The sequence below is a fragment of the Gekko japonicus genome, unplaced genomic scaffold, assembly GCF_001447785.1.
Source record: "Gekko japonicus isolate JY-2015 unplaced genomic scaffold, Gekko_japonicus_V1.1 scaffold145, whole genome shotgun sequence".
NCBI classification, from domain to species: domain Eukaryota; kingdom Metazoa; phylum Chordata; class Lepidosauria; order Squamata; family Gekkonidae; genus Gekko; species Gekko japonicus.
Window position 1 is genome coordinate 790,470 of NW_015173678.1, and position 23,282 is coordinate 813,751.

General features: G+C 43.0%; 1 protein-coding gene across 1 annotated transcript in view; it reads left to right on the plus strand.

The window, feature by feature from the left end:
* Nucleotides 1-4,296: 4,296 nt before the first annotated feature.
* Nucleotides 4,297-23,282, plus strand: part of SEMA3E (semaphorin 3E) — a 94,919-nt gene continuing 75,933 nt past the window's right edge. Inside the window, exons 1-3 of the mRNA XM_015422977.1 lie at nt 4,297-4,407; nt 17,899-17,958; nt 20,939-21,058. Coding sequence (XP_015278463.1) covers nt 4,312-4,407; nt 17,899-17,958; nt 20,939-21,058 — 276 coding nt within the window. The 5' untranslated portion in view covers nt 4,297-4,311. The remainder of the gene's footprint in view (nt 4,408-17,898; nt 17,959-20,938; nt 21,059-23,282) is intronic.

The window sequence follows — 23,282 nt, forward strand, 5'->3', positions numbered from 1 at the left end:
CACCCCAGGCATGAAGAGAATATATATTAGTGTTATTAGAGAGTACGCATTGAAGTGTGACTGAGTCTAAAGGCAACTAAAGTAACAATATAGCAATGAAGCTTTCTTTAAGAATTGGTTAGTTCTCCTGATGGGCTCTGGACGCTTGTCTCACAGGAATCTTGCTCCACTGAAGAGGAGGAGACAAGAACTCTAGTTTCCATTTGTTGTTCTTTTTCAGGTCTTGGCCACAGGGAAGGTTTAGGGCTTTTAAGAGGTTTAACCCTGAGTCCTCATCATTGGCTTGGAGGAGGGTTCCGTGGTGCCAAACGTGTAGAGCTCCAGATTTCGCCCATCTGTACCTGATGTCTGCCTCAGTTAGTTTAGTGGTGACAGGTTTGAGAATGTGTCTGATTTGAAGAGCTTCTACCGAGACGTCCGGGAGCATGAGTATTTTTTTCATTCATAAATGGGAGTCCTCCATTGACTCCTGCCTCCTGTAGTATGCGTTGTTTTGTTCAGGAGTCGAGGAACTCCACCAGGATGTCTCTGGGACCTGGGCAATGTCTTGAATTTTGGGAGCCCAGCCTATACGCGTTCAGTAATGTGGGGGCTACTCCCGCCTCCAGGCATAGGGCTGTCACCAGCCATGAGCTCATAAAGGCTATAAGGTCTGTATTCCCCTCTATTTTTTCTTGAAAACCGCGAAATTTAAGGCGTCTCTCACGAAGAGAGTTTTCTAGCACTATCAGTCTTTCTTTCACCCAAGATTCATGTGAGTGTAAGCCTTGTATATTCTCTTGGTTTGCTAGGCTATTCTTTTTTCTTTCTTTTTTTGACCCCCCAAAGGGGATTTTTTTTAAATTTGCTTTTCTATAAAACTACAACAGAAATTGGGAAGGGAAAAACCTACATCTAAAGGAGAAAGTAAAAAGAATCTAACTAAAAACCCAAGTGTGGAGGTTTTACAATGCTTAAAACATAGTTATTACATTTGTTCATATACTTTCAAACATGACAAGTGCCTGCCAATCATCACTTCTGTTGACAAAACCAGCTTATCAGACTAGGCAGAAAGTAATTCCAAAACTAAAACACACATGAACTCAGCCCTTAAGAAAAATTGGCATCTCCTTTTACGCTTTGCTCCCCCCCATAGGCAAAATCTTTAAAACCAATGTTCCTTCAGTAAGAACACTTCAACAATTTATCTTCTTCCATCTTAGCTGTATCATCTTTTTCTTCTTCTTCCTCCAATTAGCTTTTAGCTTTTATAAGTCCGGATCTGTCCATTCATTATATAAACCCAGTTCCTTTTTCCAGGGACATCATTGCTTCCTTAGACTTCTTAAATCAAAAGAGACCTTCCTTTTGTTGCATTAGGAACACAATCATTGGAGAATCCAACTTTTCTCTTAGCAAACCGATCTTATGAAGTTAGGGTAGCAAGCCCTTTACTCCAAAAAAACCCCCCGTTTTTCAATCCGTTTGCCAGTCCAACCACAACTGAACTAAACTTTAGAGTCTCCAACCATTCATAAGTCTCTACACCAAGTACTGTCCCTTTAAAAATATAGCCGCTTTTAGTACAGATCCAGGTCACTGCTCCATTTTAGCCACCAGAGGGCCGACGATTCACTTTAAAGACAGAGTCTATGATTAGGTCACATGACCTAGCTTTCCACTGTTCTCCTTCCTGAAGAAAGCATTGGTCCCGCCTCCCTCCTCGCCTCTCATCGTCATCTTTTGGGGATGTTTACATTCGCTGAGAAAGAATGCCAAAGTCTCTAAGGTCAGTTTAAATGCTCAGCTTTCTTTCAGAAAAACTCTCCACTACAGTCCATCACCACAATTTAATCAGTCCCTCCAATCATGCTTTCGCATTAGCTTAAAACATCGGGAGACAGGGCATCCCCTCCCCCTCTCCGCTTATTTAGTAGGGGGACTTCACTTCTAGGTTTTGGTGTCTTGTTTCAATGAAAAACTAACTCATCAGTCCTTAAAGAGCCAGTTTGGTGTAGTGGTTAAGTGTGCGGACTCTAATCTGGGAGAACTGGGTTTGATTCCCCACTCCTCCACTTGCACCTGCTGATGTGACCTTGGGTTAGTCACAAGCTCTGGCACAGCTGTCCTTGAGAAAGAGCAGTTTGTGTCAGAGTTCTCTCAGCCCCACCCACCTCACAGGGTGTCTGTTGTGGGGAGGGGGAGGGAAAGGAGTTTGTAAGCCGCTCTGAGACACCTTTGGGTAGTGAAGGGCGGGGTATAAATCCAATCTCTTCTTCTCTTCTCTTCTTCTTCTTCTTAAATCGATCCACCAGGTCCTAAGATGGCCCCTGGGATCACGCCAGGCAGAGAAAATCGCTAAACCTCCAAACGCTTGATCCGGTAGTCGTTTCTAATCCAATTCTGGGAATTCTGGGAATCAGGGCAGGACCTTCAGGGGAGAGAATAGCCCCCCCTGTACCCGCTGACGGCCGGAGGTAGGGCTCTCCAAAGCCCCCTGGCTAAGAGCCCATTTGCCTATGGGCTTCATGGGGGAGCATGCACAGTCACGCTCCCTCCTAATCCCCGATTCATGGCACACGTCTCTCGGAGGAGCCAAGAGACGCAGCCATCATTGAAGCGCCGAAGACCAGAACTCGCTAGGCTATTCTCCAGCGCGATCTCCGCTGTCTGTGACACTTGTTTTATTTCTTTCTGCATGCCTCCCAATTGATCTGCCAGTGGCTTAAGTATATTGTTTATAGTTTCCAGTAGTTTTGACTTCAGAGATTTAAGAGAGTCATGCAGGTCCCGTTTCACTAGCCTACCGTCTTCTGCTGTTCCGGTTGCCATGGTAGAGTCAGTTGACAGTTCCGTTTGTTCAGTTAGTTCAGTTTGTCAGGGGGGTGTAATAAAAAAATAATATTGTAGAGGCGGGTTTTGGTGTAGTGCCTCGGTTAGTGAACCCCCCCCCCCGTTTTTACCCATAACCTGGTCGGGATTTCGGGGCTGTACTCTTGGTTTTGCCGGAGTTAGGGAGGTCGGGAGTGAGAGAGAGCCTACTCTGAGTCCGACATCATCGTCGGCACTCGTGCCCCCCAGGAGCCATCAGTATCTCCATGGGACAGTTTAAGATGGAAAAAATAGCATAGAGGCAGCCTCTGCTTCTGCCTGCATGCTCTGGTTGTGAGGATAAAAGGGCTCATGTAAGTCTGAGAGTAAGCACCATCAAATAAAAATGGGACTTACTTCTGAGTAGACTTCATTATGCCTACTTCCCTTGTAGGGTTACCTCGGTGGGGTATAATGTCATAGCGTCCACCTTCCAAAGCAGCCATTTTTTCCAGGGGAACCCTCCATGATCTGGAAATCAGTTGAAATTCCAATCTCCAGGCCCCACCAGGCAACCCTATCCTTCTGTCAATGGGGCTGTCCTCACATAGCTACCATAAACTGCCTCCATGTGATTGGGAGCCCTGAAGCAGTACACAATGCTGGTCAGCCTACACATGCCCTATGTGTCTCACATGTCTCTCAGATTGTTCCTCCCTCAGGGAGGCAGGGCTTGTCCCACAGTCTACCAACTTCATCAATCCCACTTTCCCTGATGTTTGAAGATGAAATCTCTAATGAGATTTCAAATATTTCCCTTTTTTCCAACAAAAAAATATGATTTTATCTCATGTGGTATTAGATGTGTATATACCAAGGCACTAGGTAAAGGTAAAGGTTTCCCTTGCTCGAAAGCCAGTCGAATCCGACTCTAGGGTTGCGGTGCTCATCTCCGTTTCCAAGCCGAAGAGCCAGCGCTGTCCAAAGACGTTTCCGTGGTCATGTGGCCGGCATGATTAAACACAAAGGCACACGGAACGCTGTTACCTTCCCACTGAAGTGGTACCTATTTATCTACTTGCAATTTCTTGCTTTCGAACTGCTAGGTTGGCAGGCACTACAGGTTTATAATTCTGGAAAACACTGACCAAGAATTTTTCATTAATTAATTCTTTCTTCCTTTGTCCTCCCTACCCCAAGGGCATATTCTTTTTTCCCTTTTTTCTTTTTTGCAAAAGAACATAGGTATTCTTCTTTGTTTTGCCTCTACAAGTGGAAAGATTAAATTGAAAAGGCCTATAAATAGTCTTCCTAGAAAGCTGAGCAGTTTTGAAATGATCCCCAGGTTTTCTATGAAGTTAGAGACTACTTCCTAATTGATCAGGAGATTATGAAATCACAACATGAAGCTACAATCTTCAGTATTTATATAAACACTCTGGTTGTATTTCAGAGCTCTGGGACTTGAACAGAACGTCAATCTTTCATAGTCCATCTGGATACCTTGGTCTTCATGTAATGTTTCTGGATGAGTATCAAGATCGACTCTTTGTGGGAGGAAAGAACCTGATATATTCCCTCAGCTTAGACCAAATCAGTGAGAATTACAAAGAGGTATAGTAACTACTTATATACTGTATAATAACTGCAAGAAAAAATTTAAGGGTTTTTAAAAAATTTTATAGAGAACGAAACATCACTCAAATGTTTAGAAATGGGATTATGAAGAAGATCCACCGGAAACATAATTAGAACAAGTTTATTATGAAATGTCCCATTTAAATGTAGATTTGAGAAGAGAAATTTCTGATAATTTTTACTTGTCTATCATGAAGTATCTATTTAGTTAGCTAGCTATAATTTTATCCCATCCTTTTTTCAAACCATTTGTCCTCACAACAGCCCTGTGAAGTAGGTTAGGGTGTGGTGACTTCCAGATAGCCATAATGTCCCAGTTTTATTTCTCTTTTTCTTCCTCCTTTCCACACATCTTTGTTAGCAATCTCTTGCTGTCTCACTTTTTCTACATTTTTTTTCTTGCTGTTTCTGAAACCTATTTTACTTCTATCTTTTTTCCTAAAATGTCTTGCATGACAGGCTGCACTTTTAAAAACTTAGAAGTGTTGTACAAACAGATAAAGGACTCTGAAGGGTTAATTCTTCACAGAGCCAGAGAGCCTTGAGTGACAGACTGCTCCAAGTGATCTCATCAGTTAACATCAATTGAGCAGAGAAAGACTTCTAAACTGGATGCTGAGGAGAATTCATTCTGAATTCAGCCCTGTCTGAGAGCAATTTAACACCATTGTAGAACTGGGGGGAGATTGGCAACAGGAGTGGTTAGTTAGAAGAAGACTCCCATTCAGGCCAGAAAAGGGGACAGATCTTCTAGAGAGAGAAGAAAATTCCCTACCCAGTTAAAACAGAGAGATAGCTCTGAATAATGGATCTAGAAGTAGGATCTAGAAATAGAGCTGCTCAGCTAATGCTAACCAGTCAGATTCTTTGGAGCAGCCTGTCACTCAAGGCTGTCTGGCTCTGTGAAGAGTCCCAAAGAGCGCCCGCTTGCTCACTGCGCCGTACCGGAAGCCAGGAAAATGTCATATATTTTCTTTATATGAGGTGGCTTTTGTAAATTTTATATTGACTTTCCATACTTTAGACCATTGCTCTATTTGTATATTATGACCTATATTTTGTGCCCATTTAATCATTGAGTCCTTTACTACTTCATCTTGCATTTTCATTTCTAGTAACAAAATATGAAATAGCTTTACAAATTTCCCATCAGCACAGAACAGAATTTATCTAATTCTACAAGTGTATCATAAAACCCAGTGACATTATCTTTTGCATATCTAAAATCCAGTTGTGCCCTTTGCCACCAGTTCAAATGAATGTCTCTTTTCGTAAGGTTGTCTTTTTGTACTGGCTTGTTTTGGTCATCTAGCAGATCTTCATACCTCCAAAATTGTTCTTTTGTAAATGTCATGGGATTTATGAAGGCCCCAACAGGGCTTCTATCCATCCCTTGAGCAACTGGCTGTCTCCCACTTCCTTCTCCAGTTCTGCTACTGCTGTGTCGCAGCTTGCTTTGCCAGACTCTCTCAATTGCACAGGAAAGATAGATAGGCAAGATTCTGTTCCCTGCATTGGTTGAGGCTCCTCCTCCTCCTTCCATGGGGAGGGAAGGAATGGGCTAGAGCTTGCTTTCTGTCCAAGCCTTTTTTCCTCTTCCATTAGCTAAGGCTCCTCTCCTTCCCCCTTTGCTCAGCTGTCTCAATTGCACGGGAAAAATACAAATCCCCTTTTAAGACCAAAAAAGTTTTATCCAAGGTACAAGCTTTTGTGTGCCTTGCTAAAGTGTGTGTGTGTGTGTATTTTGTTGGGCTTGTTATGCTGTCTGTGTGTGCATTTTGTTGGGCTCGTTATGCTGTGGCTTTCCTGGGTGCAACTGGGTTTGTCTCACCTTTATCACTTTATTCATGCCCTCATGATCCAGTCTTTCTCAGTAGGAAAGCAATGTGAACTATTTAGATGAGGAATAAAGCCAATGTGATGGGTTAGGCCAGGGGTGGCCGAATTTGCTTAACGTAACAGCCACATAGAATAATTGTCAGATGTTTGAGAGCTGCAAGACATGAACAAATATTACACACATGTTTTTATTGAAAAATATGCATATTTGCTTTTTATTAACATTAAATTAGACTGTGTGAAAGAGCCACATGCAGCTCCCAAGCTGCAGTTTGGCCACCTCTGGGTTAGGCTGAGTGTGTGTTCAGACCCAGTTCACCCACACATGTCCTTTGTAGACTGAGGATTTTGAACCTAGACTTTCCAGATAGCAGGCTGATACTGACCACTATACATGACTGTCTCTCTATTCTTGCACTGTCTCGTAAAAGTTGCAGTTATTTTTCTGGGAAGACTATAGATTTGTAAACAAACACATAGCCCTCAGTCTGTGTCATGATGCCTGCATGTGTTCGTGACCAGCACATGAAGCAATTTATGTACAAAAGCTCACAATGCCCAACCTTTTCCTATTTTCCCCTGAGTCCTAGGCTCAGAGCACTGACCATGAGATTTCTGTAATGAATATCAATACATCAAAAGTAGGTTTGCAGTTTATAGATACACACCTGAACAGCATACTCAAGATAGCTACGGCACAGGCATTTTGATGTAGTAACTCAGAGCAAGAGATGTCAGTTATCAGAGACTGTTAAAGAAACAAGATATTGCAAGAGTGCTAATTTTTAACCATGTTTTTAATTTAAATAAAAAAAATCTTTAGTTGTGTTCCCTTGTGTCCTTTATAAAGTTTATATCTCCACTACCTGGGATTACATTTTATGACACACATGGCCCGGCCCGACAAGGTCTGATTTATGTCAGATCCAGTCCTCATAACAAATGAGTTTGATACCCCTGTTATAGATATCCTACTGATAATGTCCTACTGATAATTTTTCACCTAAAATGTTTTAGTTTGGGTTGGATTTGACCAATTTCACTGTTCTTCTCTTTGTTCTGAAGAGTTAGATAAAATAGTGTTTGTCAGTAAGTAATATTTCAGCTCTGACTTGTTGGAGAGTCCAGAAACTCTCCAATCAGACTACATCATACAGCCTTCCCTCCCCAATGATAGTAGTAGGCAGCTTTAAAGCATGCTTTATGCTGGAATAGGCAGCTGGAATGATGGGAGCCCTAAGCGCTTTAACCATTCCTCATAGGGAAAGTGTTCCAACCCTTTTATCATTCGAGTTGCCCTTTTCTGCACTTTTTCCAAAGCTATAATATCCTTTTTAAGGTGTGGTGACCAGAACTGCACACAGTATTCCAAATGAGGTCTCACCATTGATTTATATAGGGGCATTATGATATTGGCTGATCTGTTTTCAATACCCTTCCTAATAATCCCCAGCATAGCATTGGCCTTCTTTATTGCAGTCTCACACTGTCTCGACATTTTCAGTGAGTTATCTACTACAACTCCAAGATCTCTCTCTTGTTCAGTCTCTGCCAGTTCAGACCCCATCAATGTGTATTTATATTTAGGATTTTTGGTTCCAATGTGCATCACCTTGCACTTGGCCACATTGAACCCCATTTGCCATGTTGACACCCTCTTGCCCATCCTTGACAGATCCCTTTGGAGTGCCTCACAATCCTCCCTGGTTTTCACCACTCTGAACAACTTTGTATCATCCACAAATTTAGCCAATTCACTGCTTACTCCCAACTCCAAATCATTAATGAACAAGTTAAAAAGCATTTGACCAAGTACTGATCCCTGTGGTACCCCACTGCTTACCACCTTCCACTGAGAAAATTGCCCATTTATACTCACTCTCTGTTCTCTATTAATTAGCCAGTTTTTGATCCATAAAAGGACTTGTCCTTCTATCCCATGATTTTTGAGCTTACTTAGGAGCCTTTGATGAGGAACTTTATCAAAAGCTTTCTGGAAGTCAAGGTAAATAATATCTATTGGATCCCCCTTGTCCACATGTTTGTTCACCCCCTCAAAGAACACTAACAGGTTAGTGAGACAAGATCTTCCCTTACAGAAACCGTGCTGAGTCTGCCTCAATAGGTTTTGTTCATCTATGTGCCTACTAATTCTTTCCTTAATAATGGTTTCCACCAATTTACCCGGAATCGACGTCAGACTGACTGGCCTGTAATTTCCCGGATCTCCTCTGGAACCCTTTTTAAAGATGGGAGTGACATTAGCTACCTTCCAATCCTCAGGAATGGAGGCAGATTTTAAGGAAAGATTACATATCTTTGTCAGGAGATCTACAAGTTCACATTTGAGTTCTTTCAGAACTCTCGGATGTATGCCATCTGGGCCTGGTGATTTTTCAGTTTTTAAGTTGTCTATCAGTTTTAGGACCTCCTCTCTCATCACCTCAATCTGACTCAGGTCTTTCAACACCCCTCCCGAAATCAGCAGTTCTGGAGTGGTCAAGCACTTCTCATCTTCCACAGTGAAGACAGAGGCAAAAAATGCATTTAGCTTCTCAGCCATTTCCCTATCATCCTTCAGTACTCCTTTTACCCCTTGGTCATCCAAGGGCCCCACTGCCTCCCAGGCTGGTTTCCTGCTTCTAATGTATTTGAAGAATCTTTCACCAATTAGTCCCATCATTCCAGCTGCCTATTCCAGCATAAAGCATGCTTTAAAGCTGCCTACTACTATCATTGGGGAGGAAAGGCTGTATGATGTAGTCTGATTTCATCAGATCTCAGAAGCGAAGCAGGGTCAGTATTTGGAAGGGAGTCCACCAAGGAAGACTGCAGAGGAAGGCAATGGCAAACCACCTCTACTTCTCACTTGCCTTGAAAGCCCCTTACCAGGGTCACCATAAGTTGACTGTGACTTGGTGGCAACTTTACACACATTCCAATGTTCCCTCTAAGCTGTGGAGCCTGGTGAGCAAAAATTCTACTTTGTGAGCTACTGGGCATTAAAGTTGTGAGCAAGAGATGTGGCTACTGCATAAATTAGTTTGCTCTGGAGCCATCCTTCCTGAGCTAAGACAAAAATGTGTGAGCCAGAGGCTAAAAAACTGTGAGCTAGCTCACACTAACTCAGCTTAGAGGGAACACTTATTACTACTATTACTACTACTAATACTACTACTATCATTAGATTTCCTCTTCATTATTTAATTTCTTTTAAGTTCTTAAACAAGTGAAATAAATGCATTGATGTTACGAAGATGTGTCAGACAGGGACTCATGAAAGTGACAATTATTGAATAATTCTGTTATAATGAAAGATCCCACATAAAGTCCAGTGAAGTGAGAGTTACTATAATCACATTTTGGCTCAAATGCTCTTGAGAAGTGATTGATCTGTAGTGATTCTTAGCATGCCGAAAGGTTATCATCCTGGCAAGCAGCCAACACCAGGTTATGTCGATAGCTATTGCAAGGAACTCTCAAGCAGTATATAGCAAAGCTAAAGGCATCGTTTACAGTCTGTTAGCTTTTCGCTTTGTATACAATGCAAACACTGCTTACACTGTCTGTATAGAAAATATTCAGCAATTAAACACTTGAAATCAAGAAGTGGGGTTACATGTTTAAAGGACTTCAAATTCACTAACATGCTGTGTGCATGCAAAAGAATCTTGGCCTAGGTGCATTTGTCAGGCTGAGAAAGATTTATCTTTGGTAAGCTTGTGAGCCTGACATCCTGCCAGTGTGGAGTTAGCAAGATTTTCAACCAAATACAGCAGGTCAGACCCCCACCCCCATGCTTCTGTGAATATCAGATTGAGAAGAACAATGGTCTACATCTTGGCTGGCAGCTGGGTCTAACTTTTTATTTATTCATTATTTCATTAAATTATTTAGGGCATTTGTTGTCATAGGTGCCCCCCAACAGGAAACTCAAAATCAATTACAAAAATATCAATTTAAACAATTTAAATAAACAAAATGCATTGTGGACCCCTTATATCTAACAACCACAGCAACTTCCTGGGCTGAGCTGGCATCCATAACTACTAAGGCTCAAGGCTATGGGCCTCAAGCCAACAGTCCTTTGCCATTCATCCATGTCCAGGGTTTAGGTACCACTGTTCCCTGTCCCTTGTATCTTTTTGGAGAATGATTTATTAGACTAATCCATGGAGGCAAAATCCATCATGGATTATATACCATTGATAGTCAAATGGAACTGTCATGTTCTGAGGCTCTGATGATCAGAGGCCTGTGACAAAGGAGGAATTGGCCACACCCAGTTTGTGAGCTTCCCGAAGAAGGCAACTGTGTTAGTTGAAACAGCATTCCGGATTAGACTGAGATTAGCAAAACACTCATTCATAATAGTACACATTCATAAATTATGTTGCTGTGTCATACAAAGATGTGATATCTTAGGTGTGAGGCACAGTTTTGACAAGTGATCCAGAGTTGAGAACCAGAGTATGAACCTGCCCAAGCTCTGTTTACTGGTAGGGCTAAGAAGCTTCCTTGTCTGTTTTACTAGTCCATATTCTTAGGGTTCCCAAATCCCCCCGGGGGGCGGATTTCCCCCCGCTTTCAAGGCCCGACTTCTGCCCCACGCGGAATCGGGCCCGGGGGAAACCCCACCCCCGTGCGCGCGTCACCCAGAAGTGACATCGCACACTGGGGGCGGGGCCACACGATTTGAGGGGAAAACTCTTTGTTTTCCCCTCAAATGGCGTGGCCCCGCCCCCAGCGTGCAACATCACTTCCGGGTGATGCGCGGGCGCGCGAGTTAGATGCCGGCTGGGAGCCCCCCGCTCCCGGCCAAAATTCATTTGGCAACCCTACATATTCTTCAATACTTCAGATCAGTAAATATGAATAGGCTAATAATTGTTGGGAAAAATATGTGGGTGTTCACAACTTCTTAGAACCTGAATAGCAGGTAATTGCTCAGCAAAAAGTGTGGCTATTTCACAGTGTTTGGCCTTAAAAGGAATGAATGAAGACAGGAGGTAGGATAAAAGTAAAAAAATTAAACTTGATTTATTGAGAAATATTCCATATTCATCAGATCACTTATATCTAGACATTACTATGACAAACAATCCCTAGAGTTGATCATGTGTGTGTGAGTATGCATGGCAAATGTGTTGAAGCCTGCCTGCACCTCTCATAAAGGATGGTTAGCTATGTATGCTTTTCCTTGGAGAGAAACCTTCAGAGAGAAAAAAGACAGGAAGGAAGACAGCTGCAGGAAAAAGGAAATCTATCCAGTTACTGTTGGACAGTGAGAGGCATGAGAAAACAGAGAGAAAACACATCACTCTGATTCTGCTGCCTAGATAAGCAGATCACTCTGAGGGTGCGGTCAGAGGGCATGCTGGGAGCAGTTTAAATTGCTCCGGCCCTGATGTGGGCTTTTTTTAAATCTGGAGAATTGCGATTACACTCACCTCCTTGCTCTGGATCGCTGCGCAGTCACATCGCTCCCCGTCGTCCACACACGGGAGCATGCGTTGGTATTGTTTTTCTCTCTCTTGCAGTTTGGGCATGCGCACAGGCAGCCATCTGTAGAACTAAAATTTTCGTGCATGCGCAGAACAGCAATTTCCACTTCAACATGACTGCTGTAACACTTCCCTTTAAACTTTAAAGGAACACTTCCCTTTAAACGTTTACCCCAAAAATGGCCTCCGTGAGCTCCCGAACTCGTCTAAATGCTAAAACTAGGCACCGTTTAAACATTGTTTTTAATAATGCGGTGGCGGACCTCTGCCTATGTGCACACCGCAAACGCTTTAAAAAACGGTGGGCGAAAAGCGGAAGCCTCGGGCAGCTTTCGAGTGGGGAGGGGGTTTAAACTGGAAGGGGCTCGACACCGCGGGAGCAATCAGACGTCAGAAAAGTGCGGCTGGAACCGGAGAATCAGGAAAACACTACTTTGGGACCTGGTATCAAAATACTCTGGATTAAAGCGGTTTTGAGCTGGAAAGCGACGGCTGGGGGCGGGAGGCAGATGTTGACTGTGTGAACACGCAGATAAAATCCATTTCTGAGGCAGGCCGAAAGCAGACTAAACGGCCCATCTGAACGCACCCTCAGTGTCCAAGAAAGCATGCAAGGTTGCCCTTTTTATAATAAGCCTATTCTCATACCAAGGGTCCTGCCTGCTTGGAGGCTGTGGTTCAGTGGTAGATCATTTGCTTGGCATGCAGAAATCCTACATTCAATCCCTGGGCATTTCCAGTTAAAAGGAACAGATAGTATCTGACATGAAAGACCTTGGCCTGAGACCCTGGAGCGCTCCTATAAATAAGAGGAGGCAATACTCACCTTGACAGACCAAGGGTGTGACTCCAAAGACAACAGCTTCATGTGTGTGCCTGAGGATCAAACTAGACATGATGGCATCCTCATGGCCACCACGAGGATGCTACCACCATTTCAGAGTCATTTTAAAATGTTGCAAGGGCTGGATCCTGCTTAGGCCCACAGTACAGCACTTGCCTCCTCCCCCCCTGCCATTCCAAGTGCTGAAACAGCTGTGGGAGGTTTTGGCTTTGATAAGGGGCATGGGGGGGGAATAAAAGCTCTTCAGCCCACCATGCTACTCATAAAGGAATACAAAAAACGAAACAAAACCCAAGGAGGTACACAGTCAGGGAATACAAACAAAGCACAACTACTGTGTACAAAGACAATGAAGTAAAGAAATGTACAAAAATATTTACTAAAGGCTCGATACAGTTATAAATAGTACAAGATAAGAACCTCAAACTATTCAGAATACTTATTACAAAACCACTACAAATTGTCAAGAATGTAACATTCCAAATAAATTACATCATGTGCAACATGGCTCAATAGTGTCAAACTCTGCTTAGTTTGCCATAGTTGCAGGGGGGAGGGAAATTCCTACAGGGGGTGAATGGCTGAGTGTGTGAACTGCACTATCAATAAGCGTCATAACTCTTCCTTAAGATACCTCCCTCCTCAAGGAATGACCTTGAAACCAGAGTTGTGCCAGCTTGCTATTGTAGATAATGGGATCGTATATTCCCAAGAGGTGGGGGGTTAGTGAAGGCAAGTGTTAGGTGGGATGACTGCGAAGTGTGATTGGTCATTCTGGGGGGGGGGGTGGCCCTTTTGAGCTCTCTATATCTCTGAATGTTCCCACCAGAACCTCAGTTCTGACATGGTACTGTTCTAGCCTGGATCATGATGATATCTCAATAAACAAATCACTGCCAAAAAGAGTGTTGTTGGGAGTCTCTTGTCCAGGAGTCTGACAAATAGTAGTACTCAAACACCCACTCGTGAACAGAGTCCTTGAAGTGTGATAATAAATCACAATAAACAGGATCAAAGTCCAAAATCCATGCTATTCAACACAATGCATTCCAGCCGGATAAGCTCAGCAATTGAAGATTAATCAAAGAAACAGTTCCAGCAACTCCCCAATGTTGTAGCTAGCTTTGGGAAAAAGCGTTTCACCATCAGCTTTCTCAAGAGTGGAACCAAACAATCTGCGATGTTTTAAAGCTATAATGGAGAAACCAAACCTATATAAGGCACCACCTAAAGAAGAATTACCTCAGACTGTGTAATCTTACCCCATATACTCAGGGGGGGGAACTTCTCAATGAATTCAAAGATGGGCATTCAGCTCCAGTTGTCTCACAAGTTACAACATGGTGACTACACAGAAAAACATTTAACATTTAAATAGACAAATCTCAATGATAAGTACTGGTTTTCAGGTGTGCCTGATATGCTTTCCTCCTTAAAGTGCTACATAACAAAAAAAAAACCCAGCTGTGATCCAAACTTTGGTTCAAACCAAAGGATGACAAGGTTTTTAATTTAAAAGTCCATTTCGCCTCTTGGTGAAATAAAATTTTACTTATATTCACCTTATTGTATGTGTGACCCACAAATTCAGACAATACAAAAAAATGAAAGTGAATCAGGTTCATGGTTGTCGTTAACAAAGTGTTCCACGTTATTTCGAATTCATGATCGGTGTTCAAAAATTCTAGATTTAATTGGTCTTATTGTACTCCCAATATATAATCAATTACATTCACAGATGATTCAGTCTCTGTTGTGCTTACTGAACAATATGATGGGGATATCTTCTACCCTCAGATTGCTCACCTATAATGATGCTGTAATGAAGTTCTCATACTCCACTATTTATAATAACTATATTGAGCCTTTAGTAAATATTTTTGTACATTTCTTTACTTCATTGTTTTTGTACACTATAGTTGTGCTTTGTTTGTACACCATACTGCTCATGGCAGAAACTGCAAGGATGCTGTCACATTTAGGCTGTTCCTGAGGCCTCTTTAAACCCATTATTGCAACTCATATCCTCTGCTGCCAACAGGAACAGCTCCCTGCCCTCCTTTATCCTCTGCTGCCAACAGGAAGAGCTCCCTCCATGCATGTCCCTACATGTCTCTCCCTGCCCTCTTTTCCAGTACTTAGAGATAGCAATCATGTCCCCCCCTCAATCTCTTTTTCTCCAGACTGAACATTCCCAAGTCACTCAGCCTTTTCTCAAAGGGCTTGGTCACCAGGCCCCTGATAATCTTTGTCACTCTCTTCTGCACCTGCACCATTCTGTCGACATCCTTTTTTAAGCGAGGCCAGAACTGCCCAAAGGTGTGGCCTGAACAATGCGGTGTACTGCAGGATTATGAAATCTTGTGATTTGGATGTTGTGTCTCTGTTGCTACACCCCCAAATCCGCATTAGCCTTTTTTGCAGCTGCATCACACTGACTGCTCATATTTAGCTTAAAGTCCACCCATATCCCAGGATCTTGTTCACACACACAGATACTCAGAAGTGTTTTCCGCATCCAGTATGTGAGCTTCTCACTTTTTTTACCTAGCTGGAGAATTCTGTACCTATGTTTGTTGAATTGCATCTTATTCACATCTGCCCACTTTTACAGCATGTTCAGATCTTGCTAAATTCTATATTCTCTGGTGTGTTCGCTACTCCTCCCAATTTGGGGTCATATCCAAATTAAATGCGTAGTCTCTCCACACCCTAGATCATTTATAAAAACAATGAAAAGTACCAGACCCAGAACCAAGCCCTGTACACCCCACCAGATACTTCCCTCCAATTAGATAAAATGCCATCGACAACTAGTCTTTGAGTGCGGTTCTCCAACCAGTTCCCTATCCACCTAACTAACCTAGAGTCCAGTCTACAATCCTCCAGTTTATCCATCAAAACATCATGGGGAACCCTGTCAAAAGTTTTAATGAAATCCAGGTAAACAATGTTGACAGCATTCTTACAACCCAGCAAGCTTGTCACTCAGTCAAAGAAGGAAATAAGATTGGTCTGACAGGGCCTCTTAGGGACAAACCAAGCTGACTTCCCTGGAACACCAAGTTGTCCTTCAGATGCTCACAGACTGACCCCTTCAAAATTTGCTCCAGTATCTTCCCTGGAAAGGAAATCAGACTGACTGGTCTGTAGTTTCCTGGGTCACCCTTCCTCTTTTCTTTCTTTCTTTCTTTCTTTCTTTCTTTTTTTTAAGATTGGGATAACATTCACACTCCTCCAATCTTGTGGCACATCTCCTGTCCTCAAAGAAGTCTTGAAGATGCAAGCTCTCCAGAAAGGTCTTTGAACACTCTTGAGTGCATACCATCTGGCACGGGGAATTTGTACTCATCTAGCGCAGCCAGGTGCCTCTCAACAACTGCTCTGTCTATGTCAACCAGCAGCCTGGACTCATCTCTAGATGAGCCTCTTCTCTTCTTCAGGGAATAAACTGTTTTCTCTCTGTCCTCTGCCACAGTTTCTCCATTTTCACTGAACAGTGGGCCTATTGCCCTTTTTCTGTGTGTTTGCTCCTCACGTATCTGAAGAAGTGTTTCCTGTTGTAGCAAGCCTCCCTGGCCAACCGCAACTCACTCTCAGTCTCGACCTCTCTGATGGCCAACCTATAGTGCCTAGCAACTGTCAGATATTCTTCTGTAAAGGTATGTTCTTCCCTCTGTTTCTTGAACATTTCCCTTGTCTTCCTTAGCTCAGCACAGAGTTCTCTGTTCATCTACCTTGGCTTCTTGGATCCCCTACCATTTTTTCCCCTCATTGGAAGAGTGATGCTTTGAGCTTGCAAGAACTCTTGTTTTAGGAAGGCCCACTCTTCACTTGCTCCTTTCCCTTCCAGCATTCTTGCCCATGGAATGACTTTCATCATGCCTCTGAGTTCATTAAAGTGTACCCTACTAAAATCTAACATACATGTCTGACTTCAAAGTTCCTCTCCCCGCCCCCAGCAACAAAAGGAATGCTAGGAGGATATGCTCACTTCCCCCTAAGGCCCCACCACCTTCACCCTATTTACCAACTCTGACTCAAGAATGTCTCTTTATTTTCTTGAGAGTTGATGCACAAGCATTGGAATCAGTTTGGGCAGGGTTCTTCTGCATGTCTCTCCCCCCCCCCCCCCCGGTACATTTTTACAGTTCTGGAGTCAGTTTATTCCACATGTGAGGATTTTCAAGGGAGGATGCTGTAGTCATTGGTGTCATTATTGGTGTCATCAGAGCACACACACAACATTTTTAAAGGGCCTTAAAATATTAATATATAACTGTAGTGTTGTAATGATAGTTTAAGCAGCTTTCACTTTTCAAAAAAGTAATTCTCTAGCCCCCTCCCTCAGGGTGATATATGGGAAAAGGTGAATCTCCACAAGGGAAGGAACTAGAGGGAGAGCCAGTTTGGTGTAGTGGTTAAGTGCGCGGACTCTAATCTGGGAGAACCGGGTTTGATTCCCCACTCCTCCACTTGCACCTGCTCATGTGACCTTGGGTCAGTCACAAGCTCTGGCACAGCTGTCCTTGAAAAAGAGCAATTTGTGCCAGAGTTCTCTCAGCCCCACCTACCTCACAGGGTGGCTGTTGTGGGGAGGGGAAGGGAAAGGAGTTTGTAAGCCGCTCTGAGACTCCAAGTGAAGGGCGGGGTATAAATCCAATCTCTTCTTCTTCATCTTCTTCTTCTTCTTCTAGAGACTTACTTTTTAAAAATATGAAAGCTGGGGATTTAGAGAACCTGCTTAAACTATCATTACAGCACTACAGAGATATATCAATATTTGGGGGGCAGATTTTTTTTAAAAAAGTTAAATCACTGGTCTTCAGGGGGGAGAGGGAATGGTTTAACAATGATGACAGTCCATTCATTGAAAAGTGAACTGGGCGTGGGTGGGACAAAGAAAACCGACAGAAACATTACATATTACAAAAAGCCAACTTAACATCGGCTTTCAGAAAAAGATTGGGGTAAAAGTGGTCTCAAAAGAGCCTGGGGAGAAAACAAAAAATCCAAGGTGAAAACTAAAGCCAGAAAAATACATGTGAGAATAGGGATAAGTCAAAGCAGTATGGGGCCAGAACTGATTAAAAAAACAGGTAGAAAAGCTCATCATGCATTACTTTGCCTAATTTACAAGGCAATCCACCTGCCATAGAACTGTACTATGGGAGGGGGAATTAAAACTGAATACAAAACCCAGATTGCTATTCATATATGCAGTTATGTAGACTATTATCATTTCAGTAGATTATTAAACAACGTTTTATTTTATTACAGATCCATTGGCCTAGTACACCCCTACAAACAGAGGAATGCAGAATCAAAGGAAGATACGCTGTATGTATTAACAACAAAATTCTTTCATTATCTTGTTAAGACATTGTGTGATGAACTACATTTAAAACACTGTTTTCCAAATGAAACAAAATCAGAGAAGGGAGATGAATATAGTTAACTCTGCTCTAGAATGTTGAGCTTGAGTGACAGGCTGCTCCTTTTCTCTCATTGGCCAGTGCCAGCTGAGGGAAAGTTAGTTTATTTTTACTTCAGTGGCAGTTACTGTTCATTAAAGTAAAATCTCAGCTTAAGTACTGGATATCTGAAGAGTCTGACTAAAAATTCTGTCAGATAGGTTCACCTTTTGAATAAAGGGAGTGCATAGAAATATTGCTTCTATATTCACATGCCTTCTCCTGCTATGTCTTTTGATAACATGCTGTGTCTTGTTTCCTGTTGCAAGGTAATTGGTGAAGCCAAATGGCCTCAATAGCCATGCCATAAACCCACATTCTTTCACACTTTCATGCCAAAAGCCAGACCTCATGGCTACACTTTCTGGCCCACATGCGACAAGTCATGTACTCAATGAAGTAGCTGGAATTTGGGGTCAGATGACTGCAGGCAGGGTCTCCAAACTTCCAGCCAATCCCACAAACCTGATGTTAGCAACCATGGCAACCAACAATTGGGCACACCCATGCCCACTCTCAATTGGCTGATGGCCACAGCTAATTTGTGACTGGAATTGGAGTATAATTGATTGATCCCTATGGGAGTGAGCTCTCTTGCTCTTAGCTCTCCCTTCCTCCTCTTATCATTTTCTGTTTTATTGCACCTGAAATGCTGTCTTTTGGAAAACAAAGACCTGCTTTGTGACTTGGAGCACATGGGTGTGCAAAAATGGGATTTCCCTTCAAAATCCCTTGGACTATTCTGTACTGTGGATGTTCCTGATGTGGTAACTATGTATCTTCAATGTATAGTTAAGGCAAATTGCCCTAGCATTTGTTATTTTGTAATCTCCTAGTCTGTTTGCTGTGCTCTGTACTGAATAAAGATCCTTCTTATTGCTAATTTGTCTTTGATGTTGTAACTTGGATTCCAAGTCTAAGTCTTGTGCCTAACCCTGACCACATATGTTCAGTAAAGAAAAAGCTCAGCTAAAGGAGTAGATGTCTAAAGGGTCTGACTAAAACGTCTGTCAGACAGGGTCACCTTTTGAATAAAGGGAGAGACTCCTGGTATGAGATGTGTTAAACATAACCTGAGGAAGAATTCCATCTAAGAATTCATAGTCTAGTGTCAGCTAAAGATGAAGTACGTTTTCGCACAGATGCCAAGAACCGAGGTTTGCGATGTTGGCCAAGAGTGCCTGGGGAGAAGGCCGAAGTTCCCAAAGGGAAAGGATTATATTTTCAGGGAAGAAATAGAAGCCCTGTCCAGTTATACAAGGAATTGGCCCTGAGGCAGTCCCTGGCCTTTTGTGAAAGGAAACGGTTATAGACTACTCAAGGGAAAGAAGACACATTGCGATTTCATAAAAGGAGAAAGAATTTGATTCACTAAAAGAGTGACTTTCCAGAAAAGCTGAGCAGTTATTAGGAAACTATTTGCAGAAACATTGTAACTGAAACTTAAGTTTCACTGAGAAACTTAAGTATCACTGAGAAAACCCAAGAATTTGTAAAAATAAGTTGCTCCAACACCATCTTGTCTGTTAACTAAAACATATACTGTTGTACCAATGTTTACCTCAGCCTTTTCAGTTCCTGATTACCCTGTACCATCCCTGCCTATTAAATAAAAACTTTAATATTGTTCACTGTTACATAGTCTCCAGTTCCATTGCAAGGGATCTCAAAAGAGAGTGTAGTGCTCCTACCCAACTGTTATCACCAGACCTCAAACACTCCCACGCCAACCTGGCGGGAGGTTGGGCTGGAGCCCCTGACAAGCAGAGCACTCTGAACTAATATTAACAAAACCAGGAGTCAAGTTACTCTTGCTCCTGGATCACAATAGGCTGCCTCCAGGCACACAAACGCACGCTACAGGGAACTGTGGTCTGGATGTGCCTTCCTTCCTTCATGGAAAAGTGAGAAATGTGCATGGTGTTCTTTTGGAAGCAGTGCCCAGTGTTCTGCAGACAAAGGAAGAGGAAGTGAACAGAAGAAAGGAAGGGCTCCTAGGCAAGGATCCCTCTAAGCTGTGGAGTCTTGTGAGCAAAACTTCTACTTTGTGAGCTACTGGCATTAAAGTTGTGAGCAAGCAATGTGGCTACTGCATAAATCAGTTTGCTCTGAAGCCATCCTTCCTGAGCGAAGACAAAAATATGTGAGCTTAGAGGGAACACTGCTCCTAGGTTACTTGCAGACAAAGGAGAGGTGTTTGTAGAAAAAACATGGTTTCTTTATTTAAGACAAACACAGCACCCCTGCTGTCTCAAACATACAGAGTTCCCCTTATTCTAATAACCGGTTGCTAGTATTTGTTTGCAGGTACTTTTTAACTGCGGGTTTTCGGCGGAAAGCCATGGGTGCGCTACACTTGCCAGATGTGGCGGTGTGATCATGCACGGATAATCCGCCCGGCATCCGTGGCTCTCCCGCGGCAAATTCGCTATGTGAATGGGGCCTCAGAGCAGCTTACAAACTCCTTTCCCTTCCCCTCCCCACAAGACACCCTGTGAGGTAGGTGGGGCTGAGAGAACTCTGAAAGAAACTGCTCTTTTTCAAGAACAGCTGTGCCAGAATTATGGCTTACCCAAGGTCATCCAGCCAGCTGCAAGTGGAGGAGGGGGGAATGAAACCTGGTTCTCCCAGATTAGAGTCCACACGCTTAACCACCACACCAAAAGGGCAATGGCATCAGTTATCCTCAGTTCAAAGGTTTCAATTACTAGTGAAGAGCATAAGTACATGCTACATGAATAATTGTTCAAAGGGATCTGTGTCACTGTAATAACATGTTAAATTGGTTTTTTAATATATTTTTTTGCCTTTACATTGTTTTTTAAATTCCTTATCTCTCACCATAGGAAGAGTGTGCAAATTATATCCGTGTCCTGCATCATTACAACAGAACACACCTCATGGCCTGTGGGACAGGGGCCTTTGATCCCATCTGTGCTTTTATCAGAGTCGGCCATCAATCCGAGGTAGGTAGTATACCCTACAAGAGTTTTATGGAAGCAAGTACCCAGATTTCCTATATGAAGGCAGCATCCCAACAAACATCATATTAGCCACAGAGATAACAGAAAAGTGGGTAGGAAGAGTTCTCACATCAGTTATCTTAAAAACATGATATTCTCATCCAGGAAGATTTGGGAGGCAGACAACAGACTCTAGCTTTATATGCTGTGAGCCTTGGGGGCAAGAGGGGAGCCTTTTTCATTCATAGTACTCTGACCATTCAGGTTATTCTCCTTTTTATTGTGTGTGAATCTAACTTAGGCCCCGGTCACACGGGAGGTTTTGGCCCGGAAGAGGGACGGATCGGGGGCGCAGCAAATGGGCGCGAGCACACCGCAACATCCGGAAATTGGCGTGCACCCGTCCCCGATCCGTCCCTTCAGGCCGGTAATGCGGATGAAAAAAGAACCTGCTAAAGAGCAGGACTTACCTGCAACGCTGCAGCAAGCGCTGCCGTCGGATCGGCGGAGCGCCCATCTTCAGGAGCAATCTAGGCTCCCGGCCGAATTGCGCATGCGCACACATGCGCAGTTCGGCTGCCTCGCTCTCCCTTCAGTGGCTTCCCCCCGGCATCTGATCGTGCCGGGGAGCAACTGCGGGGCGGCTCAGGGGATCTATGTGATCCCGACGCCGCGTGTCTCTTTTGGTGCGGCTCTAAAAAGCCGCACTTCGGCCGTGCTTTCTCCCCCCGTGTGGCAGGGGCCTTAGGTTAATATTCTAAGGATACAGATCATGTCCTGTTAAATGAGTGAATAAATATTTGGCACTTTAAACATGCCAAAAATTGTACCTGTTATAGGCATGGTCCATCTTCTCTGTGCACAGTGCTGCATATAAGGCATGGGATCGGTCCCCCACCAATAATGCTTTGCTTGATTGGAGAGCCTTTCTTGATACAAAGATGAAATAAAGGTAATGGACAGTAAGAGCACACCTGACTCAGAGCCAGCTGTGGGGAGATGGTTGCTATAGAATGCCTGCAGGGACTAAGACACACCCATTCATGCAGAGCTGAGTGCATGGAAGGAGATGCATTTCCGTATTATTGACACGGCAGTATTAAAACTGTAAAGTGTGATAGATAGTTTGGTCTAGAAAATTTAGGCTCTTTGTCAAGTGTACTTGGTCAAATTCATTTAGAAGCTTCTGGTCTATTTAATCACTTCGAATTAAGGTGTGTGATCAAGTGAGATATTAAAGAGGTATGCTTTTTGCTACTGAATCTTATTAGGAGAAGATCCCTCTTACATTGCACAGTTGCTTGAAGCAAGTATTGGTGAGTTATCAAATGTTTCCCTCATTCATCTGCCCCTCCATCAGTATATAACTTAGATTTTGCCATAAATAGTTGAGCAGTTTCCAGCATTGTGGAAGTACAAGAGGAGAACCTATGAGGACTTGTGGGAGAGAAGAAATCCCCCTGTCACTACTCTCTCACACTCATTTCCCCCCCTTTCCTGTTTCCAAGCCTCTTGCAGTGGCTATAGCTGTCTCCTCCAACCCACCCCCATCTGCTGGTCTACAGTCATAGAGGCACCATAGAGAACAGAACATGTTTTCTGCTCCAAGTGTCTCACCACCAAGAAAAGAAACAGCCAGTAATGGGGGGGGGGGGTGTCTTCCTTTGCTCCCTCGTTCCTGCACTATCTTGCCTTGTAGTCTTGCCTAGTCATCACCTGAAATGGTGGATAAGATCTTATTAGAATACATCACAAGATCTCATTTTTGCTTTAACTTTGGCATATTTTTAATTGCCCTTTCTAAAATCTTCTAATTTTTCTGCAGACCTAAGAGGTTCCATCAAGGAATGTACCCTAGCTACACTTGGCCCCATTGTATAGTCCTTTTGATCTTCACCATGAGGACCAGGTTGAACATTATATTTCAGAAAATTACACTGACAGTGGTCACCACTGTCATGGAAAGTTGTTGATTTTCCCATGATGAAACATATAGTATTTTTGATAATGCTGCCTCAACAGTGAACATTGTGTCATTACATCTAATTCTGAGCAGAGCCTTCGAGTGTGGGTCAAAAAATACACCCAATGTGATCAGACATTTTTCTGCAAACCTCAGGGAAGCTCTGTGTTTGCAGAAAAAAAATCTGATATCTGAAAAAAAATGCATTGGGATGGAGTAAAGTCTCCACAGATAATGCAAGTAATGTTTGTAAGGTTAAGAGAT